Here is a 21019-nt window from a genome sequence, read left to right on the forward strand (position 1 = left end):
CTTGTCACAATATACACATTTGGCTTTTATTAACGCTGGATATAAGAAATAGCCCTTGTTAATAAAACCACTGCCTTCAGCAATGCTCCTTCCATGAGGATTAACATAATAATTAGTCCCCCTTGAGAGACTCTTCTGATGGATGACCAACTTTTTTTTTTTTGATAATTTGTTCCTATCTGTGGAGGGGCTACTCTGTGCTGGCCTTTGTTCCGTATGCTGAGGACATGGCTGTGACCAAAAGTGTTTATTTTTGTGGCGCTTACATTTCACTGGAGAAGCCATATAAAGAAAGAAACAAATGCATATACAGTATATTGGAGTGATTAGTGAACATTATGTGTTTAACGTTTTTCTTTGCCTGGACTTTCAGATACTCAAAATATGCTTTTTAACTTAGTTATTATGCTAGCCTGGAGACTGATGTGGTTGCTGCTGAGGTGACCATAAAGTACAAGGGGGCACTATTAATAACTATGCTGGGACCACGGGTACAAACCAGGACTGTTCCCCGGGATTGTGTTCTCCTTTGTTCTCTCTCACTTTCTCTATGTGATTTTTTTTTTTTTTAAGATTTTATTTATTTATTTGGGAGAGAGAGCTAGAAAGAGAGCATGAAGGGGGGCAGATGGAGGGAGGAGGAGCAGGGAGCCCGATGCAGGACTTGATACCAGGACCGTGGGATCATGACCTGAGCCAAAGGCAGACGCTTAACTGACTGAGCCATCCAAACATCCCTCTTTGTATGATTTTTGATCTGTTATTTTAATTGTGTACCTCCTCCAGTTTTTTCTTTCCTTTCCTTTCCTTTTTTTTTTTTTTTTTTTAAGTAGGCTTCACACCCCACATGGGGCTTAAACTCACAACCCTGAGATTAAGAGTCACGTGCTCTACTGACTGAGCCAGCCAGGTGCCCCCTTCTCCAGTTTTCATTAGGGATGGAGAGGGCATGATTAAGCATAATAACTATAACAAAGTGTCTTCTAGTTATTTATTAGAAGAATCCTGTGTGATGATCCCTCTTTTACTGCTGCTGAACATGGACCCTGCCCCTCTCTGCTTCTGGGGTAGTGACTTCACAGGTCCCTGTGGGCATCTGTTTCTAGCCCAGCACCCTCCCGGCCAGCCCACACGGCTTGGGAACAAGGCACTGAGCTGTTCATGATTACTTTTTCTTCTTCTTCTTTGTACCTAGATAGCCATTAAATCATAATTTTTTCTACCTGGCAGGACTGATTTCATTTTTTCCCCCATTCCAATCTATTTAACAGACTGATGCCAGACTGCTCTTCCTGTTAAACATGTAATTATACTTTTCTCCAATTAATTTTGGAAAAAATTTTAAATACAGGAAGAATAAAAAAACAAAAACAAAATTTATCTGTGATCTCAGAGATAATCCATTTTGTAATAAGTGTGTACATACTTACAATTCTTTTTCCCATATGTAAATGAACGCAAAATTGGAATCATGGCTATTTTTTTCACGGTATTCTGGGAAATAGTTTTTTTTTTTTTTTTAAAGATTTTATTTATTTATTTGACAGAGAGACACAGCGAGAGAGGGAGCAAAAGCAGGGGGAGTGAGAGAGGGAAAGCAGGCTTCTTGCAGAGCAGGGAGCCCAATGTGGGGCTCGATCCCAGGACCCTGGGATCATGACCTGAGCCGAAGGCAGACGCTTAACAACTGAGCCACCCAGGTGCCCCTGGGAAATACTTTTTAGTAATTGGGTATTTAATGGCTATCTGGTACTCTTTCATGTGGTCATAACCTTATTTATTTAACAAGCAACCTAATATGGAACATTCAGGTTACTAATATTTTTTTTATTTCATAAATTATTTGGTGATAAACAGATGGAAAGCCTTAATACATGTCTTTGTTTTCTAGGAATAATTTCCTAGAAGTATTTATAGATGAAAGAAAGTGAATATTTTTAACTGTTTTTTTTTTCATTTTATTATGTTATGTTAATCACCATACATTACATCATTAGTTTTTGATGTAGTGTTCCATGATTCATTGTTTTTGTATAACACCCAGTGCTCCATGCAGTACGTGCCCACCTTAATACCCATCACCAGGCTAACCCATCCCCCCACCCCCTCCCCTCTAGAACCCTCAGTTTGTTTCCCGGAGTCCATAGTCTCTCATGGTTCGTCTCTCCCTCCGATTCCCTCCCCCCTTCATTTTTCCCTTCCTTCTCCTAATGTCCTCCCTGCTGTTCCTTATGTTCCACAGATAAGTGAAACCATATAATTGACTTTCTCTGCTTGACTTGTTTCATTTAGCGTAAATCAAGTCAAAAAATGGGCAGAAGACATGAACAGACACTTCTCTGAAGAAGACATACAAATGGCTAACAGACACATGAAAAAATGTTCATCATCATTAGCCATCAGTGAAATTTAAATCAAAACCACACTGAGATACCACCTTACACCAGTTAGAATGGCAAAAATGGACAGGGAAAGAAACAACAAATGTTGGAGAGGCTGTGGGGAAAAGGGAACCCTCTTACACTGTTGGTGGGAATGCAAGTCGGTACAGACACTTTGGAAAACAGTGTGGAGGTTCCTCAAAAATTTAAAAACAGAGCTACTCTATGACCCGGCAATTGCACTCCTGGGTATTTACCCCAAAGACACAGAGGTAGTGAAAAGAAGGGCCATATTTTTAACTGTTTTTAAGGCTTTTGGTACACGTTGTGTATTGCTCTCTGGACTTTCTTGGTGGGTCATTTAGTCCTGCCTTTTCTGCTCTGCACTTTTTATCTTCATGGATCAGTCCCCAGGTCTGTGAGCTTTCTCTGTCCTGGGGAGCACTTGCCCTGGTACCCTGGGGTCTTCACCTGTCACATTCCGGCCTCATGCCCCTCCCTCTAGGCCATGCTTCCAGCCAGTACTTGCTCAATAGATGCCTCTTTCTTTAAACCACCTACCTGGATTTCTTGGCTTGCAATCTGATGGTTTTAATTTTATTTTTACAAATTCACTTGATTTAAGAGAATTATAGAAGTAGAATTTATAAATCAGTTGTTTAAATTTTCTTTTCTATAGGTGGATGGATCTATGAAATAGCCACATTATGTTGGAAAGTTCATAATTTTAAAGCAGTTTAAGGAACTAGTCAGATTTATCTGAAAGTAATGTGAAATTGATAAGTAGAAATGTCTTTTACTTAGATAACATATAATCTTTTAGTATACCTTTACTCATCTTCTTTGCATTAATTATGTAATCGGCTGAAGGTAGCTGGTCAAAAACAGTAACACCTGTGGTGTCGATGTTTTTGTTAAATTTGGAGTCCATGCTTGTTGTACAGAGTTTACAATTACAGTGACTTCATTATGATATGCTAATGAGTGTCATGGAATTTTTTGTTTCATAGGACAGTGAGCACCGAAACCGGGGTGCAAGTTCAAGGAGAGATCCCATCGGCAGCCGGGAAGGAACGTGCGTTCTCTGGTGACTGTTGTGTGCCCCGTCCTTCTCGTAGAATGTTTGAACATGAGTCTTTCTTACGGGGCCTGATTATAGCCAGTAAATGAGAATGAATTATAGATACGCTTCATTTACTCTTGATACAGCCCCTCCAAATTATATTCTAGGTGCACCTGAGGAGCTTGGAACTTTTTATAAATTCTTAGTCCTATTTTGTTTGTTTTATATTTACTCACATGAACTTGGAGATCAGTACTCACTTTGGGGTGTGAGTGTGTGAGAGGCGGTTCCAGCCCTGTAGTACTCGATACCTGGAGAGGGCGGAGTTTCTGCAGGTGGGCTCCCACCCCTTTCACTGCCACCAGTGCCCCGACCAGTCAAGGTGCGGACAACAGAGGAAGTCTGTCTAGCCACAGCCAGGGCATGGACAGCAGCCTGCTGGAACGGCACGTCTACCTCTACTGGGCGTGTTGGGCAGCCCTCCAGAGCTCTTTCTCTGCTGGTAAAAGTCTAGTAACAGTACCTGTTTTGTGTGGGTTTTGTGAAGATCACAGATTAGAGCTTGTATGTAAAATCTCATTTTGTACATAAGCTCTAGATTTCTTTTTTAAGTTTTTATTTAAATTCCAGTGTAGTTCACATACAGTAATGTTCGTATCAGGTGTACAATGTAGGGATTCAGCACGTCCGTGCACCACCCGGTGCTCATCCCCATTCTGTTTCCCCTGTTCCCCCCCCCCCCCCCCCCCCCCCCCCCCCCCCCGCCGCCCCTCTGGTCACCAGCAGTGTGTTCTCTGGAGTTAAGAGTCTGTTTCTTAGTTTGCCTCTCTTTTTTCTCCCTTTCCTCCTTTGTTTCAATTCTTAAAGTCCACATATGAGTGAGATCATATGGTATTTGTCTTTCTCTGACTGACTTATTTCACGTAGCACAATACTCTCTCGCTCCATCCATGTTACTGCAAATGGCAGGATCTCATTCTTTTTTTGGGATTGACTAATAAAATTACAGGAGTGTTCTAGAAGTCTCATAAGGATAGAGAGTCATACACACGTACAACTTTGTCAAAACACATAGTTTCTTCTCTCTGCTGAGGCTGTTTTCTTTCTTGGATTGCTGCTGAAATACCAACAATGTAGGAAGACTTTAGTATCCACAGTTGTAATGAGACCTGTCAGACACTGATAAGAGCCTTTGCTGAAGTGTAAAATGCTTTATGTTTCAAGTCTTTGTTTGAAATTAATTTTGAATTTGATCATACTTTCTAGGTATGCAGAGAATTTAGTAAGAAATAATGGAAAAGATAAAGACTCAAGGAAGGTAAGACATTTATGTTGACTTTATTTTGCAGCAAGATTAGCCATGAGGCTCAGTTTGTGATGCCCTAGAAAGCAGAGCCTGAGACAGGCCTTGCCTGCAGATGGGTTGATTTGAGTGGTAATTCCAGGAGGACATAGTGGACACATTTAGATTAAAAGGCTCAAATAGATTGAAAGTAGAAAAAGGGACCAGATAAAGCGTCACGTGGCAACTGTGTCAGAGCTGGAGTGGCTGCGCTCGTGTCAGCAGGATTGACTCTGAGACGGAATGTTAGTGAAGTGGAGGGCCTTTCCTAGTGATAATCAGCTCGCAGGGAGAGGTCACAATTATAAATGAGCCCGTACCTAACAGAGGAGCCTCAAAATACAGAATTAAAGGGAGGAATGGAGGGTGCCCCCTTTGACCAGGGGATAGAGCGATAGCATTTCATGGCAGCACATTATGCCCCTCAGGGGAAGGGACAAGCTCCTGGAGACAGGAACCCCCACAGCTGTCTCCGGAAGAGGTCGGAAGTCTGGCAGGTGAGCACATTGGCTCAGTGTTAGTCTTCCCGCAGGGAGGCCCAGGCTCCGGTGACCTCGTGGGCAAGTTCTGTCCCACATTTGTTACCAACACCAGCACACCACACATGGTCCTGCCCTCTCGTGTCACTGTCTCCTGCGTGTGGAGGGCTGTTCCCGTCTTTGTGTTTCTTACCATCATCGTACATCAGAATAGTCTTCATAGTGAATATTTAGTAACTATGAAGTGGTTGACGCTGGGGGGTTAATTATCATCCAACCATTTTCCTAGTTTGTTGTTTTTTATCATAGGTAATGCGGCAAGCAGATTTGGGTCATTATTTCTGAAGAATAATTTTTCCTGTCACTTTCTTTGGTAGTTATCTGAAACCCATGACCCTGAGATAATCATCTTTAACGTTTTGTGCCATATTTTTGTGTATCTCTTTATTCCATATGCATACACAGAAACACATGGAATTTTACATAAATTAGATCGATCGCAGGGTGTGTGTTATTTTGATGTGGGTATGTTTTATTCATTCAGTTTTGGGGAGTGGTTGGATCACTGACCATCTAGCTAAAGCCACACCTAGGGACAAACGTTAGCCTTACGACAACTTCTTCCCAGGTAATCTTTTTGCTGTATAGTCTCTTATACTTGTATATTAATATATATATTTGGGAGCTGGGGATGCCTTTTTTCTGTTTTGCACACGCACTCCCATCCCCGATGCAGCATCCTGTTTTTCCCAATTCATTGTTCGAATGATGCAGATCTGCCTCACAGTTTTTGTGGATAAATTCTTGAACTGGAGTTGTTGGATGAAAATATATAGATTTTATAGTGTTTTCCTTACGTCTCCCAATTCTTCTAATGAGCTCTAGATTAGCGCTGTTCACTAGAGTTATAATGTCAGCCACATTTATAGTTATAAATTCTCTAGTAGTCATATTAAAAAAGCAAAAAGAAACAATTCATTTTAATAACATGTTATATAATCCAGTATTTCTGGAATACTATTATTCTTTCAACATGTGATCAATATAAAAATTATCAGTAAGATATTTCACATTCTTTTTCTTGCCAACAGAGCAAAATTTGTGATATATTTTTCCCTTGAAGCACTCTTGAAGGTACTTGACATCTCATTTTGGCTTATGATTAGGTCATTTGTTTCATAGCATCAACACTGAGTTTGTCTTGGTTTAATTCTTCAGCATTATGAGAAGCCTATCGTACACCAGAGTAATTTTCTGGACACATGGAAAGCTCCTTATTCTCTTCATGGTAATACGCCATCCCGTCCCCAGTTTTGGGCACTGACTAGTTGTGGGTAGTGGTGTCTAGGACTTGGGTCTTCCTCGTGCCAGTGACCACAACAGGAATGGAAATCAGCGTTTCCCTCACTGGCACAGGGTCACTTTATCTGCCCCTGTCACTAGGAGATAGGTCCACTGGTGCCCCCTCAGCTGCAGTTTTGGACACCCGTGGTCAGCAGGGGTCTGGAAGCAGATGGCCCTCCCCTGACGCATCGTCAGAAGGTCAGGCTAGGCAGACGCTGCGTCACACACTTGCGTCACTCACCTCCCTTCATCTTGTCCCGGGGGCATTCTGTCATCTCAGGTCATTACGAGAAGGGTGAGTGCAGGATGGTAAGATATGTTGAGAGAGTCCAGAGTCACATAACTTTTATTACAGTATATCGTTATAATTGTCTTATTTTATTATTAGTTATTCATTTTTTATGCTTTATCATAGGTATGTATGTGTAGGGAAAAACGTAGTATGTATAGGGTTTGGTACCGACCACAGTTTTAGGCCTCCGCTGGGGGGCTTGGCAAGCATCCTGTGGCTGGGAACCACTGTACTGTTGTTATGCCCATTTCTCAGAGGAGAAAACTGAGGCACCGAGGTTACTTGCCCTCGGTGATCTTGTTTGTATACCTTGGGGCCAGAACCCCAGTCCTCAACCACTGAGGGCAGCGCCTCCGTGGGGCGTGGGGTGGGCTCTGGGATTGCCCTGGAGACCTTCCCTGTGCTGGCTGACTGGCTCTGCTGTCTTCCAGCACATCCGGGAAGAGGGCGCCTCCGTGTGGAAGCTGGCTCAGAGGCATGGGAGAGAAGAAATGGCGGTAAGGAGAGCGCATCTTTCCGTTTTTGGTGCTCCTGTCCAAAGGTGTGCTTTTACTGGTGATTCTTTGCTTTCATAGTACCTGTTTATTAGGGTAATTATTACTCCTTTTAGACCACAGAGCATAGGTGTGAATAGGTTTCCGTGTAACACTGGAGAGTCTGGGGTGCTGTTGAGGGCTGGAAGAGTATTGGCTCATTGTGCACGTGCTTGGACGCCGTGGCCGTCCTCCGTGGGGGCGGGGGCGGGGTTTGCAAAGAGCATGGCAGGGAAGAGGGTCCAGCCAAGGGAACAGCCAGCCTTCTCATCATTGCTCTGTATTTATATTCGAGCGGGTTGAGGAGAATTGAAGAAACCAACTAGAGACATCTCAGAAGATGTGATTCATTATCAGTGAAACAGAGTCAAGGTAATAGATAATTTTCAGAAATATATGCCAAACTAGGGAGATCAAGGAAATGGCACTATCTTCTTTTAAGGAGAGATCATTGATAACTCTGAGTACTTTCCAAAGCTGATGAGTGAAAAGCACCATGGCGCCCCACTTAAGGCCCCAGGGAAGGGGTGGTTGAGCTCCTGCTGGTGGTACTTTGTTGTCATCGTCCCTGGCTGGGCTCTGGCTCCACAAAGAGTGATGTGTCAGCCCTGTGGTCCCCTGGCAGAGTGCCTGGCACACCCTGGGGGCGAAGCGTTTGCCGGCCGAGTGGAGGGATCACCTTGGACGTGGTGCAGAGTCCCTGTGGGTATGTGTGTCAGGGGTCTGGTGCACGGGAACAGGGTTCAGCAGTGTGAGGCTGCAAGGTTTGCTTAAAACTCCTGCAAAACCACAGCATTTGTTTTTGTTTCTCTTATCACTTAGCAGGTGTCCTGTCTGTTGGTGCAGTAAATGTGGTGTGCATCATTCACTTTAATGTCCAGTGACTTTATATGACAGTGTGCCAAAAAGGATCTTTTTTAGGGGACAGTTTTTCCTATAAAGTATCTGCATAAAATAACTCTTCCCCACCCCCAGGCAATGAGGTGTCCTTAGTAATCCTTTCAGTCCTGTGGGCATACAAGAATGTGCCTATTTAGAAAGTCAGACCAGGTAGCCACTTAGAGGAACAGCTGGGTTGTGGCATCAAGCTTTGGTTTTGGGCATTGTTTACTGCACAGCACTGCACTGGGTTCTCGAGATGAAAGATGCACTTCCAGGTGGCAGACTGTGCCACTGGGCGCTTCCTGAGCTCTGTCGTCTCCTGGATGCCCCTGTCTCTCTTCACACTCACCATATTCTCGCCCTAGGCCCCCTCTCCCTCCTCTGTGCCTGTTTTGGTTGAGTTGCTGACATCCATCCAGTTTTCGCCCCTGAAAACTTGGGGTCATTTTTTACCCTGAAGCCAGGCCACTGTTTTCCTGCCCCTTTGCCCCCCAGGCCCATGCTGCCTGTGGCCAGAGTTCCACTTTACTGTTTCCCCTCCAGAGTAAGAACCGGAGCCCTGGTGAATGTGTGGTGTGTGGGGGCCATCCGGCAGGGGCGTGAAAGCAGGTGTGGTGCAGTCATGCTTCTTTCTAAAGAAGGATGTCTCTGAACTTCAGTGAATGAGAGGGGACATGGCCGGGATGGGGGTGCTGGGCTGAGGATGATGGTGGGGGAGGGTCGGGGCCTGGTGGGGGCTCCTGTGACGTGGAAGAGCAGATGTGGATAAGAAGAGGAACAGCTTTTGGAGGGAAAATATGAGTTTTCTAAACATCTGTTTCATTTCTGCTACCCTCTTATCCTGGAAACCTGGAATATGTTTCTACTCAGTTTTCCGGGTACCTAGGCCAGGATGGCTTTGGGAATGATGTGTGCAGCCTCCCCACACCTCCAGAGCCTGACGGAGCGCCCCTCCTACTGTGTTTATTCCCCGGCCTGGAGTGCTGGAGTGATGGGGCAGGTGTGCTCTGATTCTGAGGGGCCAGGATTTGTGCAGCTTGTCTGCCGCTCAGTGAAGAGGAGAGGGCCGCACTAGCGCCTCATCAGGGTTGTGGTGGTTTCTCAGAAAGGATGAGTTCATTAACTTTTCCTCTTTACGGTCGTATTTACCACTTAGGAAGGTATTTCTTAAAGAATTTGAAGTTGGATTATGTTCATTTTATAAATACATTTTAAAATTAGCAACATCAAATTAATCTTAACATTTTCCCAACCTATTTGCAAGATTCAAATTTATGATTGAATTTTTGTGTGTGTGTTTTTTACCTCTAGGAAATTGAAAAGGAAGACATTGATTCAGAAAATGCTGGAGCTGATGAATATACAGCTTGCTTTGAAGATGATTTTGAAGTTTGTATAAAAGTTAAAATTTTTCTCGGCTTAAAAATAATTTGTTCTAAAATCTGCTTAATTATGTTAATAGCTTTATTTCTCTTTTTGTTACTCTTAATACTCTATATCTGTTTGATTTAGGCTTGTTGCCAATAAAAAGTGCTACACTATCAGTGCTTACCAATGCAATATAATTAAATGATTTTACAATTTAACCTATTAAGTGCACTGCATCCAAACATGTATGTTTGTATTGGAATGAATATCTCTGTGTGTATAGGGTACATATATTCACATACACACACACACACACACACACACACACAGTCACATTCTTAGCACAAAAATGTTAGCACGTTATTGTTACTGACACCTGTCAGTGTGTGTAAATCTATACAGTGTGATTCATTTTTAGAGAAAAAGGCAGCAGTTTATACAGATCTATAACTCAGTGGCATTGGTGTCTGTTAACTGTAAAAATCTTTCTTAGCCATAATGAGCATTTTGTCTGTTTTAAATTCTAAATTGTTTGTTCTGTTCTGTATGTGTGTTCTTTAAAGTTAGTTTGTCTAAAGGTTCCAAAACTGTGATTATTGTTTTTAGGATTACGAAGATGACTTTGAGGTTTGTGATGGAGATGATGATAGCTTTAACGAGCTGGAACCAAAAGAGAAAATCGAAGAGCTTCCTCTGGCCAGAAAGAAGGAGATACAGGAGATTCAGAAAGCCATTAATGCAGAAAACGAAAGGATCGGCAAGCTGTCCTGCAGACTGTCTCAGAAGCCAGGTCTGCTGGAGGGTGAGAGGGTTGTGAGGACAGGTTCACGCATCCGTCTTAGGACAGTGGGCGCCCACACCTGCAGGATCCTTGAGTGCGGAGTCCTTCTAACTAGGTGGCAGATGCGTGAGCGTCGTGTGCTCCCACAAGGGTGCCGTGTGAGGCACTCAGAAGATACCGGCCCTGTGTGTTCAGGACTGTCTGAGGGAGAGAAGCTGCGCATGGCCTCCCTGGTCAGCGCCTGCAGCCTGTGGGTGGCTGTGAGCACAGGCCCTTCTGGGGGCGCTCACACAGGAACCGCCGGTCCTGCGTGTGGCCCTGTTCACTTTTCCCTTCCTGTCAGTTGGCCCGTCTGCAGTGCATGCTCTGTTTTCTGGCCACTGTCTTCGATTTTCACAAAGGAGAGTGACCAGGTCGGCGGGAGGCTCAGAGCAGATGAGAGCCTATGTGGGCGGTGGCTGCAGAGCTGAGGGCTGGTTCAGGGAGACAGGTTCAGGAATGTGGCCCACCGGACGTGTCTCAAGAGCACTCCTAAGTGAGCCCTTCTTTCCCAGGGATTTCCTGTACGAAATTAGAAATGTGTTCTGCCCAAAAATTCTTGGCATTGTGCTATGATAAAGTCACTTGTAAGAGTAGAAGTAAATATTTTAAAGTCACTTAAAGGGAAAGCTATGACATTCTGATAAAAAATTAGCATTAAACATAGCACCAAAGGTCAATAGGACAATATTAAAAATATTACTGGCTGATATACTACTTTAAATTATCTAGTAAAACAATTAGCAATTAATACAACTAATTAGGTTAGTAGTTAATATAATAATCCAAATGAAAGGCAGAATGATAATTATCCTCATTTTTTTTTTTAAGTTTTATTTATTTAAGTAATTTCTATACTTCACGTGGGGCTCAAACTCATGACCTGGAGATCAAGAGTCACCTCTTCCGACCGAGCCAGCCAGGCGCCCCTAGGACCCTTGTATTTTGCGCTTGCCACAGATGAGGCAGAACTGAGCTGGCGAGTGCTGATACATAGAATATTCTCCAAGCTTATAGTGAAACCAGTGTTTTGGAAGCCAGGGGAGCTGTCCCGCCCGAAAGAAATATTTCAGTTTCAGAAAATAGCTTTCTTTTTTTGTACAGATGAAAACAGTTCCCCTGCCAGAGCCCCTGTATGTGGAATTTTCATTGATTTTGCAACAGCCTCACGCCGTCAGAAGAGTCGGACTCAGGCCCTTAAGCAAAAGTAGGTGTGTTGGGAATTTGTGAAGGGTATTATGGAATTTTAATATACTTCAGTATGCTTTAAAAAAATAGAGCTTTTCTTTTTCTTTTTCTTTTCACTACTGACGTTATGTACGTTTTTAAATTTGTGCTACGTCTCTCCGTGTTCCACTGTCGTGTTAATAGTGGAAGTGCACCGATGTCTACTACTGCTTGGTGTCCAGCGTTTGTAGATTCTGGAGTCACCCCGGGAGTCACACCCTGTTTTGGCTGAGGCGGGGTCACAGCCCTGTGCTCCCTGAACTGAATGAGCTTGGCCCTCCTTGCGTCTCCGCGTGGGGCTCCCACTCGAGGTGCAGCGAGCGCCACCTAATGCTCGCACACTGGAGAGCTCAGTGTTCCTGTGTCCGTTTCTCAGAGGAGGAGGCTGAGCAATTTGTAAGGGTCAAGAGTGCTAACAGCTGGGTGCACATAGTGCGAGTTTCCCTCTGTGTCCCAGGCACTGTGCTCCCTGTGTGTCAACTACTTCATTCCCTGCAGCCCCATTTTACAGATGAGGGGAGAGAGGCTCAAGTTTGGAACCCAGGGCTCCCAGATGTCACAGTCCACGTTTATAACTTAGAAATTTATAAAATTAGAAATTTATGAAAGTCAAAGGGTATAGTCTCAAGTAAAGGGTCTATCATATTAAATTCAAATATGATTTAGAAGTAAATGTAAAAATTAAATGTTTTTTTTTTTAAAGATTGTATTTATTTATTTGAGAGAGAGAGAATGAGAGATAGAAAGCATGAGAGGGAAGAGGGTCAGAGGGAGGAGCAGACTCCCTGCTGAGTAGGGAGCCTGATGTGGGACTTGATCCCGGGACTCCAGGATCATGACCTGAGCCGAAGGCAGTCGCTTAACCAACTGAGCCACCCAGGTGCCCCAAATTAAATGTTTTTTAAAAGCCATCATTCCATCTGGCTCAAACATGACCTTAGTGGGTACTCAGGAAACTTTGCTTAATGAACAAATAAATCATGAATAATAATAAGTTTTCATATCATTTTTGTTGTCCTTATAAAATATAAGGTAGTAAAATCAGTTTTTGGCACTATGGCTAGGTTTTGTTTTTGCTTTAACCTCATTCAAGTCTTGGAAACTACATATGGTTTAATATAATTTTTATAAACTCAGAGAAAATCAGAACCACACAGTGTGATGTTTAGGCATATATAAATGTAAGATGAAATTATATTTTACAAAGCAAGAAGATGATAGTTACCAAGTTCTGTATACTGATTGTCACGGGCAGTGGGGGGCCCTATGTGGGCACAGGTCATCCCATGGTTTCTGGTTCTGGGGTTGGGCAGCAGTTCATGGGATGTTACCGTATTATGATACATAAGTGTACGTGTGTTACATGAATTATTTCAGGTCAGAAATTATACTGAATATGGAGGACTGGAGGTACTAATTGGGGAAGGTGTGACAGTGGCCAGAGAGTAAGGTTATAGAAAGGTGGCAGTTAGTGGGAAAGCCCGAGAATGGGCACATACGGATGGGGAGGGAGCAGATCTCATTTGTGAGCTGCCCAGGTGGTGGAGACCATTCCCCACATGCAGATTGAGCACCAGCTCTGTGGAAATCATAGTAAATGAAAGAAAGCAAACACTCTGGCAAGCACACGTGCAAGCAGCATCTTGCCGGCATTGTCGGGTGGGAGGGGCGATGGACTGTGGTATGTGCTGCTTGGCTACTTCCTGTCTGGTCATCTCGGAAGAGTGGCCTAAAAGACAGCGTGCACCTGGCCACAGCCCAGGTGACATCACAGAATGTAATCCTTCTGATCAAGACATCAATTCATGAAGCAAAATAATTGCTTTCCATGAAAATTCTAGGCATGCAAATATTATAACTTTATTTTGTGTTCACCTCAGGTGCACGGAATTAGAATAATCAAAAATTTGGTTCATTCTGTAGTCACATTGCTGGTGTATGCACGACTGTCTTATTATTCACAACTGTTAAATACCTCAGACTCACAGCCCCAGGAAAATTCGGTCCTTGATAATTACCTGATCTGATTATAAGGTTCCTTATGCTCTCCCTGTACTTTCCTTTGTATATTATTAACTTTTCTCTTGTTTCCAATTTATTTTAAAGGACACGCAGTACAAAGCTGCTTCGGCTCATTGACTTAGATTTTTCATTCACTTTCTCTCTCTTGGATCTACCGCCAGTAAATGAATATGACATGTATATCAGAAACTTTGGGAAAAAAAATACCAAGCAGGTTAGTATAAGATGTATTAACAAGTAGGGTACAGTAAGGTATACTTGTGCTATACTGTGTCTTGTTCCAGAATGTTAGAGCTTGGGAATAGTGTGGGAAGGATGTAGACTTGAGGAAGAGGGAACCCCTTCATCATGTGGTGCTCATTAACCTGGAGAGATTGTGCACGTGTGCACATGTCCACGAATGCTCCACAGGCTCCTGAGCCTGCGTGGAATGGGGCACGCTTCCAGACTTGCAGATGTTTTAAAGTCAAGCAGAGGGATGCCTGGTGGCTCAGTCGTTAAGCGTCTGCCTTCGGCTCAGGTCATGGTCCCAGGTCCTGGGATCGAGCCCCACATCGGGCTCCCTGCTCCGCGGGGAGCCTGCTTCTCCCTGTGCCTCTGCCGCTCCCCCTGCTTGTGCTCTCGCTCAATCTCTGTCGCCCACACTCTCTCCCTCTAGCAAATAAATAAAGTCTTTTTTTAAAAAAAAGTCAAGCAGAATGTTATGTTTGGATCCGTTGCCCATGGTCCCATCTATTGCATTCCACCCCCCCTCCTCCCTTAACTCGCCATCCCCGCATGCCTCTCTGTTACCTTGCTTTCCTCCTCTCCTCTACCTGCCGAAAGTCCTCAGTGTCCACGCCCGTTCCTTAGGTGAATCCCTTCCTCATGGCTTCCACTGAATTCTTCTTACTCCAGACTTACTACATCCACACCACACACTTTGTACTCCCCTGTAGTATTGTAAGCATGAGTTTCGTAACTGTCCAACTTCCCAACGAGGTTGTAAAGGTTCTGAACCTTTTTCTTCTGTCCCTGATGCTGTCATCGGTCAACAGGTGCTTGGGTACACTCCGTCTGTAAGACTCTTTCCATAGGAAGAAGGGCACAGGCAAACCTCAGAAAGCTGACAGATTAGTCTCGGCTTCACAGCTGGCTCCCTCCATCCTTCAGTAGGTTACGTGCTCATCTCAAAGCTATTAGTAACACATTTATCTTTACTGAAGCATAAATAAAAGTTTATAAATTTTTCGAAATAAAAAAAGTTGTGTTTGGTTTGCAAAGACAGAGTATGTTCTGGGAGAATAGGAAGTTGGTGGACTAGGTGGCAGTATTTTCAAACCAAAGCTAAATTGTTTTGTCAGGGATGAGGGAGTTTCTGTATTATGTGAATGAGAAGATTTCTGTGGGGATCCATGTTTGAATAAAGACTGCCAGAAGGAAAGCAGCAAGCACAAAGCAGTGTGTTAAAGCAGAAGGACACTCTGAAGGTGGAGAGGGGGCTAGGTTGTTTTGGGATTGGATGTTATTGGGTCTCTCTGGGCTGGGAGGAGCTGTGTCTAATGGAGGTGCTTTCAGTCCTTTGGGAAACTTCTCCCACAGGTTGGGATGGGGAGTTTTTGCCCCTAACAAGGTTGAACTGGAACATCCTGGGGGCCTTTCTCCTAGGGTGGGACTGTACCCGCAGAGCAAACGCATCCTGTAGAGTCTAGGGGTTTCCCTGGGGCAGAGGTGGAGGAGGGCCCATGCTCCACACCTGTGGCTTTTGACCCGTCAGCCCCAAGGTCAGGATGCTGAGCTCCAGGCTTTTAATGCATAGCTTTTTAAAACCACCGTCCTCACCTCCAGCTCCTGACTCTATCACTCCCCTTCTGGGACTTAGGACTCTGCCTCAGGGTCTCCTTCCACTTCTGTCCAATTTTTACCTAACAGTTTAATGTGAGTTTTTGAAAATACCTTCAAAAATTAGGCCTGTATGTATCAACATTTAAGACACAAGTGGTCTTTGCACGATTGTTATTTCTACCACAATACCTTTGACAAAAGCAAGAAGACTCACTATTGACTTTAAAAACTTTTGTTTTTTTCTTTCCAGTGATGAGAAATTGCTCTGGAGTTGAGACCCAGTGCTAATTCCAGCCTCTCTCTCTCTTTTTTAAGGCATATGTTCAGTACAATGAAGATAACGTTGACAGAGACATCCAGACTGAAGAGATAGAGACCAGAGGGGTGTGGACCCAGCACCCCGGAGAGGGCACGGCCGTGTCAGGGGGTGAGCAGGCCTTTGCTCTTGAGCACTGAGGGCAGTGTCTTGACGTTATTTTTGGTGTTGTGTTTATTCCCTTTCCTGTCATTTCTTCCTGTACCGTTTCTTCCAGTGTGGTTGTTAGTGTGTGACTAGGGAGACACCAGTATTCTTCGCAAGAGCAGACTAGCTTTTGGGAACCACTAACATTAGCACTGAACTAAAGGCCCAGGGTGGGCCTTGACCAGGGTTGATAACACTTTTATTCCTAAACAGAGGGAGAGTCCATATTCTAAACAAGTGCTTTCAAATGGGCCTGTTCTTATTAATAGAGAATTTCATATAGGAGGTTCGGTTTCCAGACATGTTGTCTGAGTGTTGGATGGAAGGCCAAGAGAATGCACGCTGCCATGCTTGAGGCCGGTTGCCTTCCTAGTTGATTTTTACTCACAGGACTTACCCTGTGTGGCCAGGGTTCTACTGCTGCCTTTCCTCAGGTAAGCTTCCCCCTAGGAAAAGAAGATACCCAAACACTTACAAAGTGATTAAATTGATGCCTTTAACTATTTCCCTTAGTGTACGTAAGTAGGATTCTCTGTATAGACCTTCCATAAAACAAGGTGCAGTTGTTCTTGAAAAAATCGTGGTAGATCTAGAGAATACAACATAAAATTCTCTGACTTTTCCTTCCAGGGAAAAGTTTGTAACAACTCTTTGAATCCTAAGGTGTGTAAGACATGAAGTTTAGGGTCCACTTGGTTGGTTCAGTGCAGCCTGCTCTCTTTAGGGAGCATGAGTGGAGATCCCCGTGATGTGGCCGCTGCACCGAAGGTCGACACACCCAGGCTGTCCAGCTTCCTCCGGGCGGCGTGCCAGGTACGTGCTCACTGGGCCCCCGTGTGATGTGTGTCACCACAAGGCTGGCTGTGTACTTGGAGTCCATACTTTAATACCGGTTTCTTACATTTTAACATAAATATAGACTAAAAAACAGACATACTACATTGTGAAGGCAGGCATACACTAGGCTATCCGAAATTAATAAATTCATGAGTTTTAACTGAGGAAATTTACAAAATACATACAAAGATGATGGGAATGGTCTGTTGACCCCCATGTACACTGCTGGTTATCAACTCATGGCTGATGGCCTCACCCCACATCCACCTCCAGCTATTTCTGTCAGCCCCTCCACGTTTCAGGGTGAGTCTCTCAAAAGGACCCTTAAAACTATTGAGAGTGAAGTCGCTCACGTGCTCTCAGTTGTCTCCTGTGTCTTTATGGGAGCGGCCAGTGTGGTAAACGTGGGCCCTGACGTGTGGGTTTGGAGTCCACCTGTTTCCCCGTCTGCATTCTGGACACACGGTGGTTCCTTCCTCCCCGCGTGCTGTGTTAGGGGAGAGTCTGTGCTTCATGAGATAGATCATACTTTCACGTAATTTTAAACTTAATCAGCTTCTCTTTTAGGGTCAGTTCATGAGGAGCTAGGAGGAGAGAGCCCTTGGGTACAGGGTGAGAAGGGAGGTGGGGCTGGAGTAGGAATGAGTGAGGCCAGAGTCGGCCTGGCTGGGTCTGGGCTGACCCTAACCTCCCAGCTCTCCTTTGTCTTCTGCAGCCCGACCTCCCACGCCGGTCCCATTTCTGCGGTGGATGTTTCTCCTGGTTCTGCCGTGTGTCCCCTTTCCCATCATCACCCTAAACATGACCCTGTTAGAGCCATTTCAGTGACAGTACTGCCCATTCTGTCTTCACTGTGGCCCCATGAGAAAGACAGTAGTGGTGTGTATATGCCTGACATATTTTTATACCCCTTCTTTAGTCAAGAAAACTGGGGTGGTCCGCTGTTTTCCTCCTCCTGTTATTTTTAGAAAAGTGTTTAAACAATGACTGTCCTGTGGAGTTTATGTTAATGGAACTTTACCTGTTTGTTTCTATTATTGTGCAGAGAGAACAATATAATTTTGTTCTGTTTGTTTCTGTGATGTCTTGGAGTTAAGCAGTTATTTTCAGAAATGTGATAGGTAATGATTTGTGTGTTTTGTTTTGTTCTTATAAAAGTGAATATATTTGAAATCTTATGAAGGACTGCTCACTGTCTTTGAAAGGTGATTGCGGTTTTGCTTGAAGAGGATCGTGTGGGAGCCGAACCCAGCTGGGGCCCCAGGACACAGGACAGCACCCTGCATATCAGTGACAGCTCCTCTCAGCTGAATACCAGCCTGCCGTTCCTTCAGAGTAAGGGCTAGCCTTGAAGTGTGTTGAAATCTCGTAGCGAGCATTTATGTTGAAAGAATGATCTTTACTGTTGCATCTTGTGTTAATGTCATGGGGTTTACTGAATACAGAACAGAGATTCATCATCTGCAGAACTCTGAAATGCAAAGTCGGTTTTCTTCTAAAAAGGAAACTGCGTTAGACTCACATGAACACTGGCCCCAGGTGATGGAGGGGGTGAGCCATAATTTAAATGAGTGGAAGCGGAGGTTTTGTGTGTGTGTTTTAAATCCCGTTTCTTCCGGTCTGTTACTCGGTTTCTCTTGGTTCCTTGGAGTGGGGGCCCCGGGGGGCCACGTGAGGGGGTGCTCCGTGAACGCAGTGTGAGTAGCTGCTCTTCCCATGGGTCCTCATCCTCAGACCTCAGCTGGTCCCAGAGCACCCCGGCTGAGCTGCTGCATACATGTGTGAGCGTTTAAGTTGCTTTAAGCAGAGTGCGTTCACATGGTCAAATTGATGTTTCTTCAGCTGGTCATCTCTTTGCCTTGTTCCAGCTGGTGAGGTAGTGGCTGCAGTCTGTCCTGGTCTGTGTCGGAGGGAAAGGAAGAGTATTTTTGTTAGTTTCTGAAATAATTTGTTTCTTGTACTGTATGTACAAAGAAACAGACAGTGCACTTGTAGAAAGAATAAAAATATATTCAGGGCTTTACCTGACAGTAAATGAAATCCTGTAGTGAGAGCATGCCAGTCTGACAGTATTATGATTGGACTCAGTAAAGGCCTGTTGTGGTACTGGGAGGAAAAGATTCTACAGCTGCCTCGGTCTGCTCCGGGGGCCCAGTGGCCGGCTCGTCCAGCATCCTGGGCCTGTGGGGAGCCAGGCGTTGGTGCCATTTCCTCTAGATGTTTCTTCTGTCCTGCCTGCTCTCTAGAGATTTATATTCACATATGTCCCTTTTCATTTACCACGAACAGAAATGGCATTACTAGTTTAAAAAAAAAAAAAAAACGCATGTTCTGTGAGAGTTTTCATTTTTAAAAGGTAAGAGTTACCCTATTAGAAAAATAGTAAATCATTGTATCTAGAGTGTTCAAAACCTGCACGCTCACACTCCCACAGCCCACCTCACCCCAAGAAATGGGAGTTAAAGACACACTTTGCTCCAGGAGCTGATGAGTAACACAGCTTACAAAACCGAGGGAGCTTGGGTTATATACATGCATCTAGAATCCTTTGTGAGAAACACAATGCACGTATGTTCTTACAACACGGGGCCCTTGGCTGTGGTAGGCATGAGTTCCCCCAGTGAACAGTGTGCAGGTTTCTCTCGTTAGTTTGTTTTGTGTTCCAGTAACTTGAACTTATTTTTTGAGAGAGAGAGAGCGGGGTGGTAGGGAGGGCAGAGGGAGAAGGAGAATCTGAAGCAGGTTCCATGCCCAGTGCGGAGCCTGATGTGGGGCTCCATCTCAAGGCCCTGAGATAACGACCTGAGCCAAGACCAAGAGTCGGACGCTCAGCCTCGTGAGCCATCTAGGCACCCCTTCAGTGACATGAATTTTGAGGTAACAGAAGGAAAATGAGATTAGATGGCAGGTTATCTGACCGAGTGAGGAGTTGGTCTCACCTGTGGACCTGGGACCTGGTCACATTACACCCCAGTCTGTGATCTTCACGGATCTGTGTGGTGCCATCCTCACTGTTCAGACACACACCAAAGAACGATGCAGCCAATGCTGGCCTGCTGTTTCTTTGGGTCGAGTGGACAGAAGTCCTGCCCTCCTGGTAACTGGGAAAGTGAATGTGCAGTGTGTCAGACGGGTGAGTTCTGAGGAGAGGAAGTGTCAGGGCTGGCGCTCTTGGCTCCTGAGGGAGAAGGCCTCGCTGTGTGAAAACCACAGGCTCTGAGGGGCTCAATGAGGCACGAAAGGGACCCCTTGCATGGCCTGACTCCAGATCGCGTCCAGGCAACTTGGTTCTCTGAGAGTAGCTTGCAGACGAGGCGTGGCGTATGCCGAACATCAGGAAAACCATGGGGCCTGCTTGGGCCTTTCTCAGGAGGAGCAGTGGCCACCTGTTGAAACCCAGACCTCAGGCCCAGGCAGCTCTGAAAGGACTTTATTTCTTCATTAAGCAGAAATTTATTTGAATATTTAAAAAAATATTTATTTATTTGAGAGAGTGAAAGAGAATGAGCAGGGGGAAGGGGAAGCGTACAGGCAGAGGGAGAAGCACACTCTCCGCGGAGCAGGGAGCCTGACGCGGGACTCGATCCCAGGACCCTGAGATCATGACCTGAGCCGAAGGCAGACATTCAACTGACTGAGCCACCCAGGAGCCCTTATTTGAATATTCTTGTGTGTTCATTTAACATGGATTCTGGCAAACACTAACATGCAGAAACACTTCTCTCATTTTTACCCCCAGATCGAAGAGTGTCGTGCTTATGTGCCTCTCAGGTGCAGAGACAGACGGTGGTGTCTGTGCACGGGCCGCCTGGAGCCGCGTCCGCCCCTGTGCTGGACTGCAGATATGTGCTGTGCGTGTGGGATATCTGGCAGCCTTCGGGGCCTCAGAAGGTCCTGATATGTGAGTCGAAGGTGCGGCCCCGGGAGAGTCATAGGCTTCCTGAGAGGAAGGGCAGGCAGTGGGAGGGGCAGGTGCAGGTGGATGGCCATTTCTTTCCCTTCCCGGCCGCCCTCAGCTATATGCAGGTGTGATGGGACACATGCACGTGTCTACTTTGACTCTAGAAATTCTTATTTCAAAGACCAACTCAGACTGAAGAAATCTGGGGTTATCACAGCCTTATAGGTCCACTGGGGTTGAG

General features: G+C 44.9%; 1 protein-coding gene across 12 annotated transcripts in view; it reads left to right on the plus strand.

The window, feature by feature from the left end:
• The window catches only part of DYNC2I1 (dynein 2 intermediate chain 1), a 59005-nt gene that overhangs the window by 16281 nt on the left and 21705 nt on the right, over positions 1-21019 (plus strand). For 6 of the 12 annotated variants that reach the window (XR_003516421.2, XR_003516422.2, XM_027573624.2 and 3 more), the window contains 11 exons: positions 3392-3468; positions 4711-4762; positions 7333-7398; positions 9628-9705; positions 10291-10486; positions 11609-11711; positions 13838-13967; positions 15893-16004; positions 16765-16853; positions 18083-18212; positions 20617-20789. Coding sequence is in view for 10 of the 12 variants with exons in the window: in XM_027573624.2 (XP_027429425.2) it covers positions 3392-3468; positions 4711-4762; positions 7333-7398; positions 9628-9705; positions 10291-10486; positions 11609-11711; positions 13838-13967; positions 15893-16004; positions 16765-16853; positions 18083-18212; positions 20617-20789 (1206 nt within the window). In the remaining 2 variants the exon portion in view is untranslated. The other 6 variants (XM_027573626.2, XM_027573631.2, XM_027573625.2 and 3 more) reach the window with 5 other exon arrangements.

This window comes from Zalophus californianus, chromosome 12 (genome assembly GCF_009762305.2).
Source record: "Zalophus californianus isolate mZalCal1 chromosome 12, mZalCal1.pri.v2, whole genome shotgun sequence".
NCBI lineage: Eukaryota > Metazoa > Chordata > Mammalia > Carnivora > Otariidae > Zalophus > Zalophus californianus.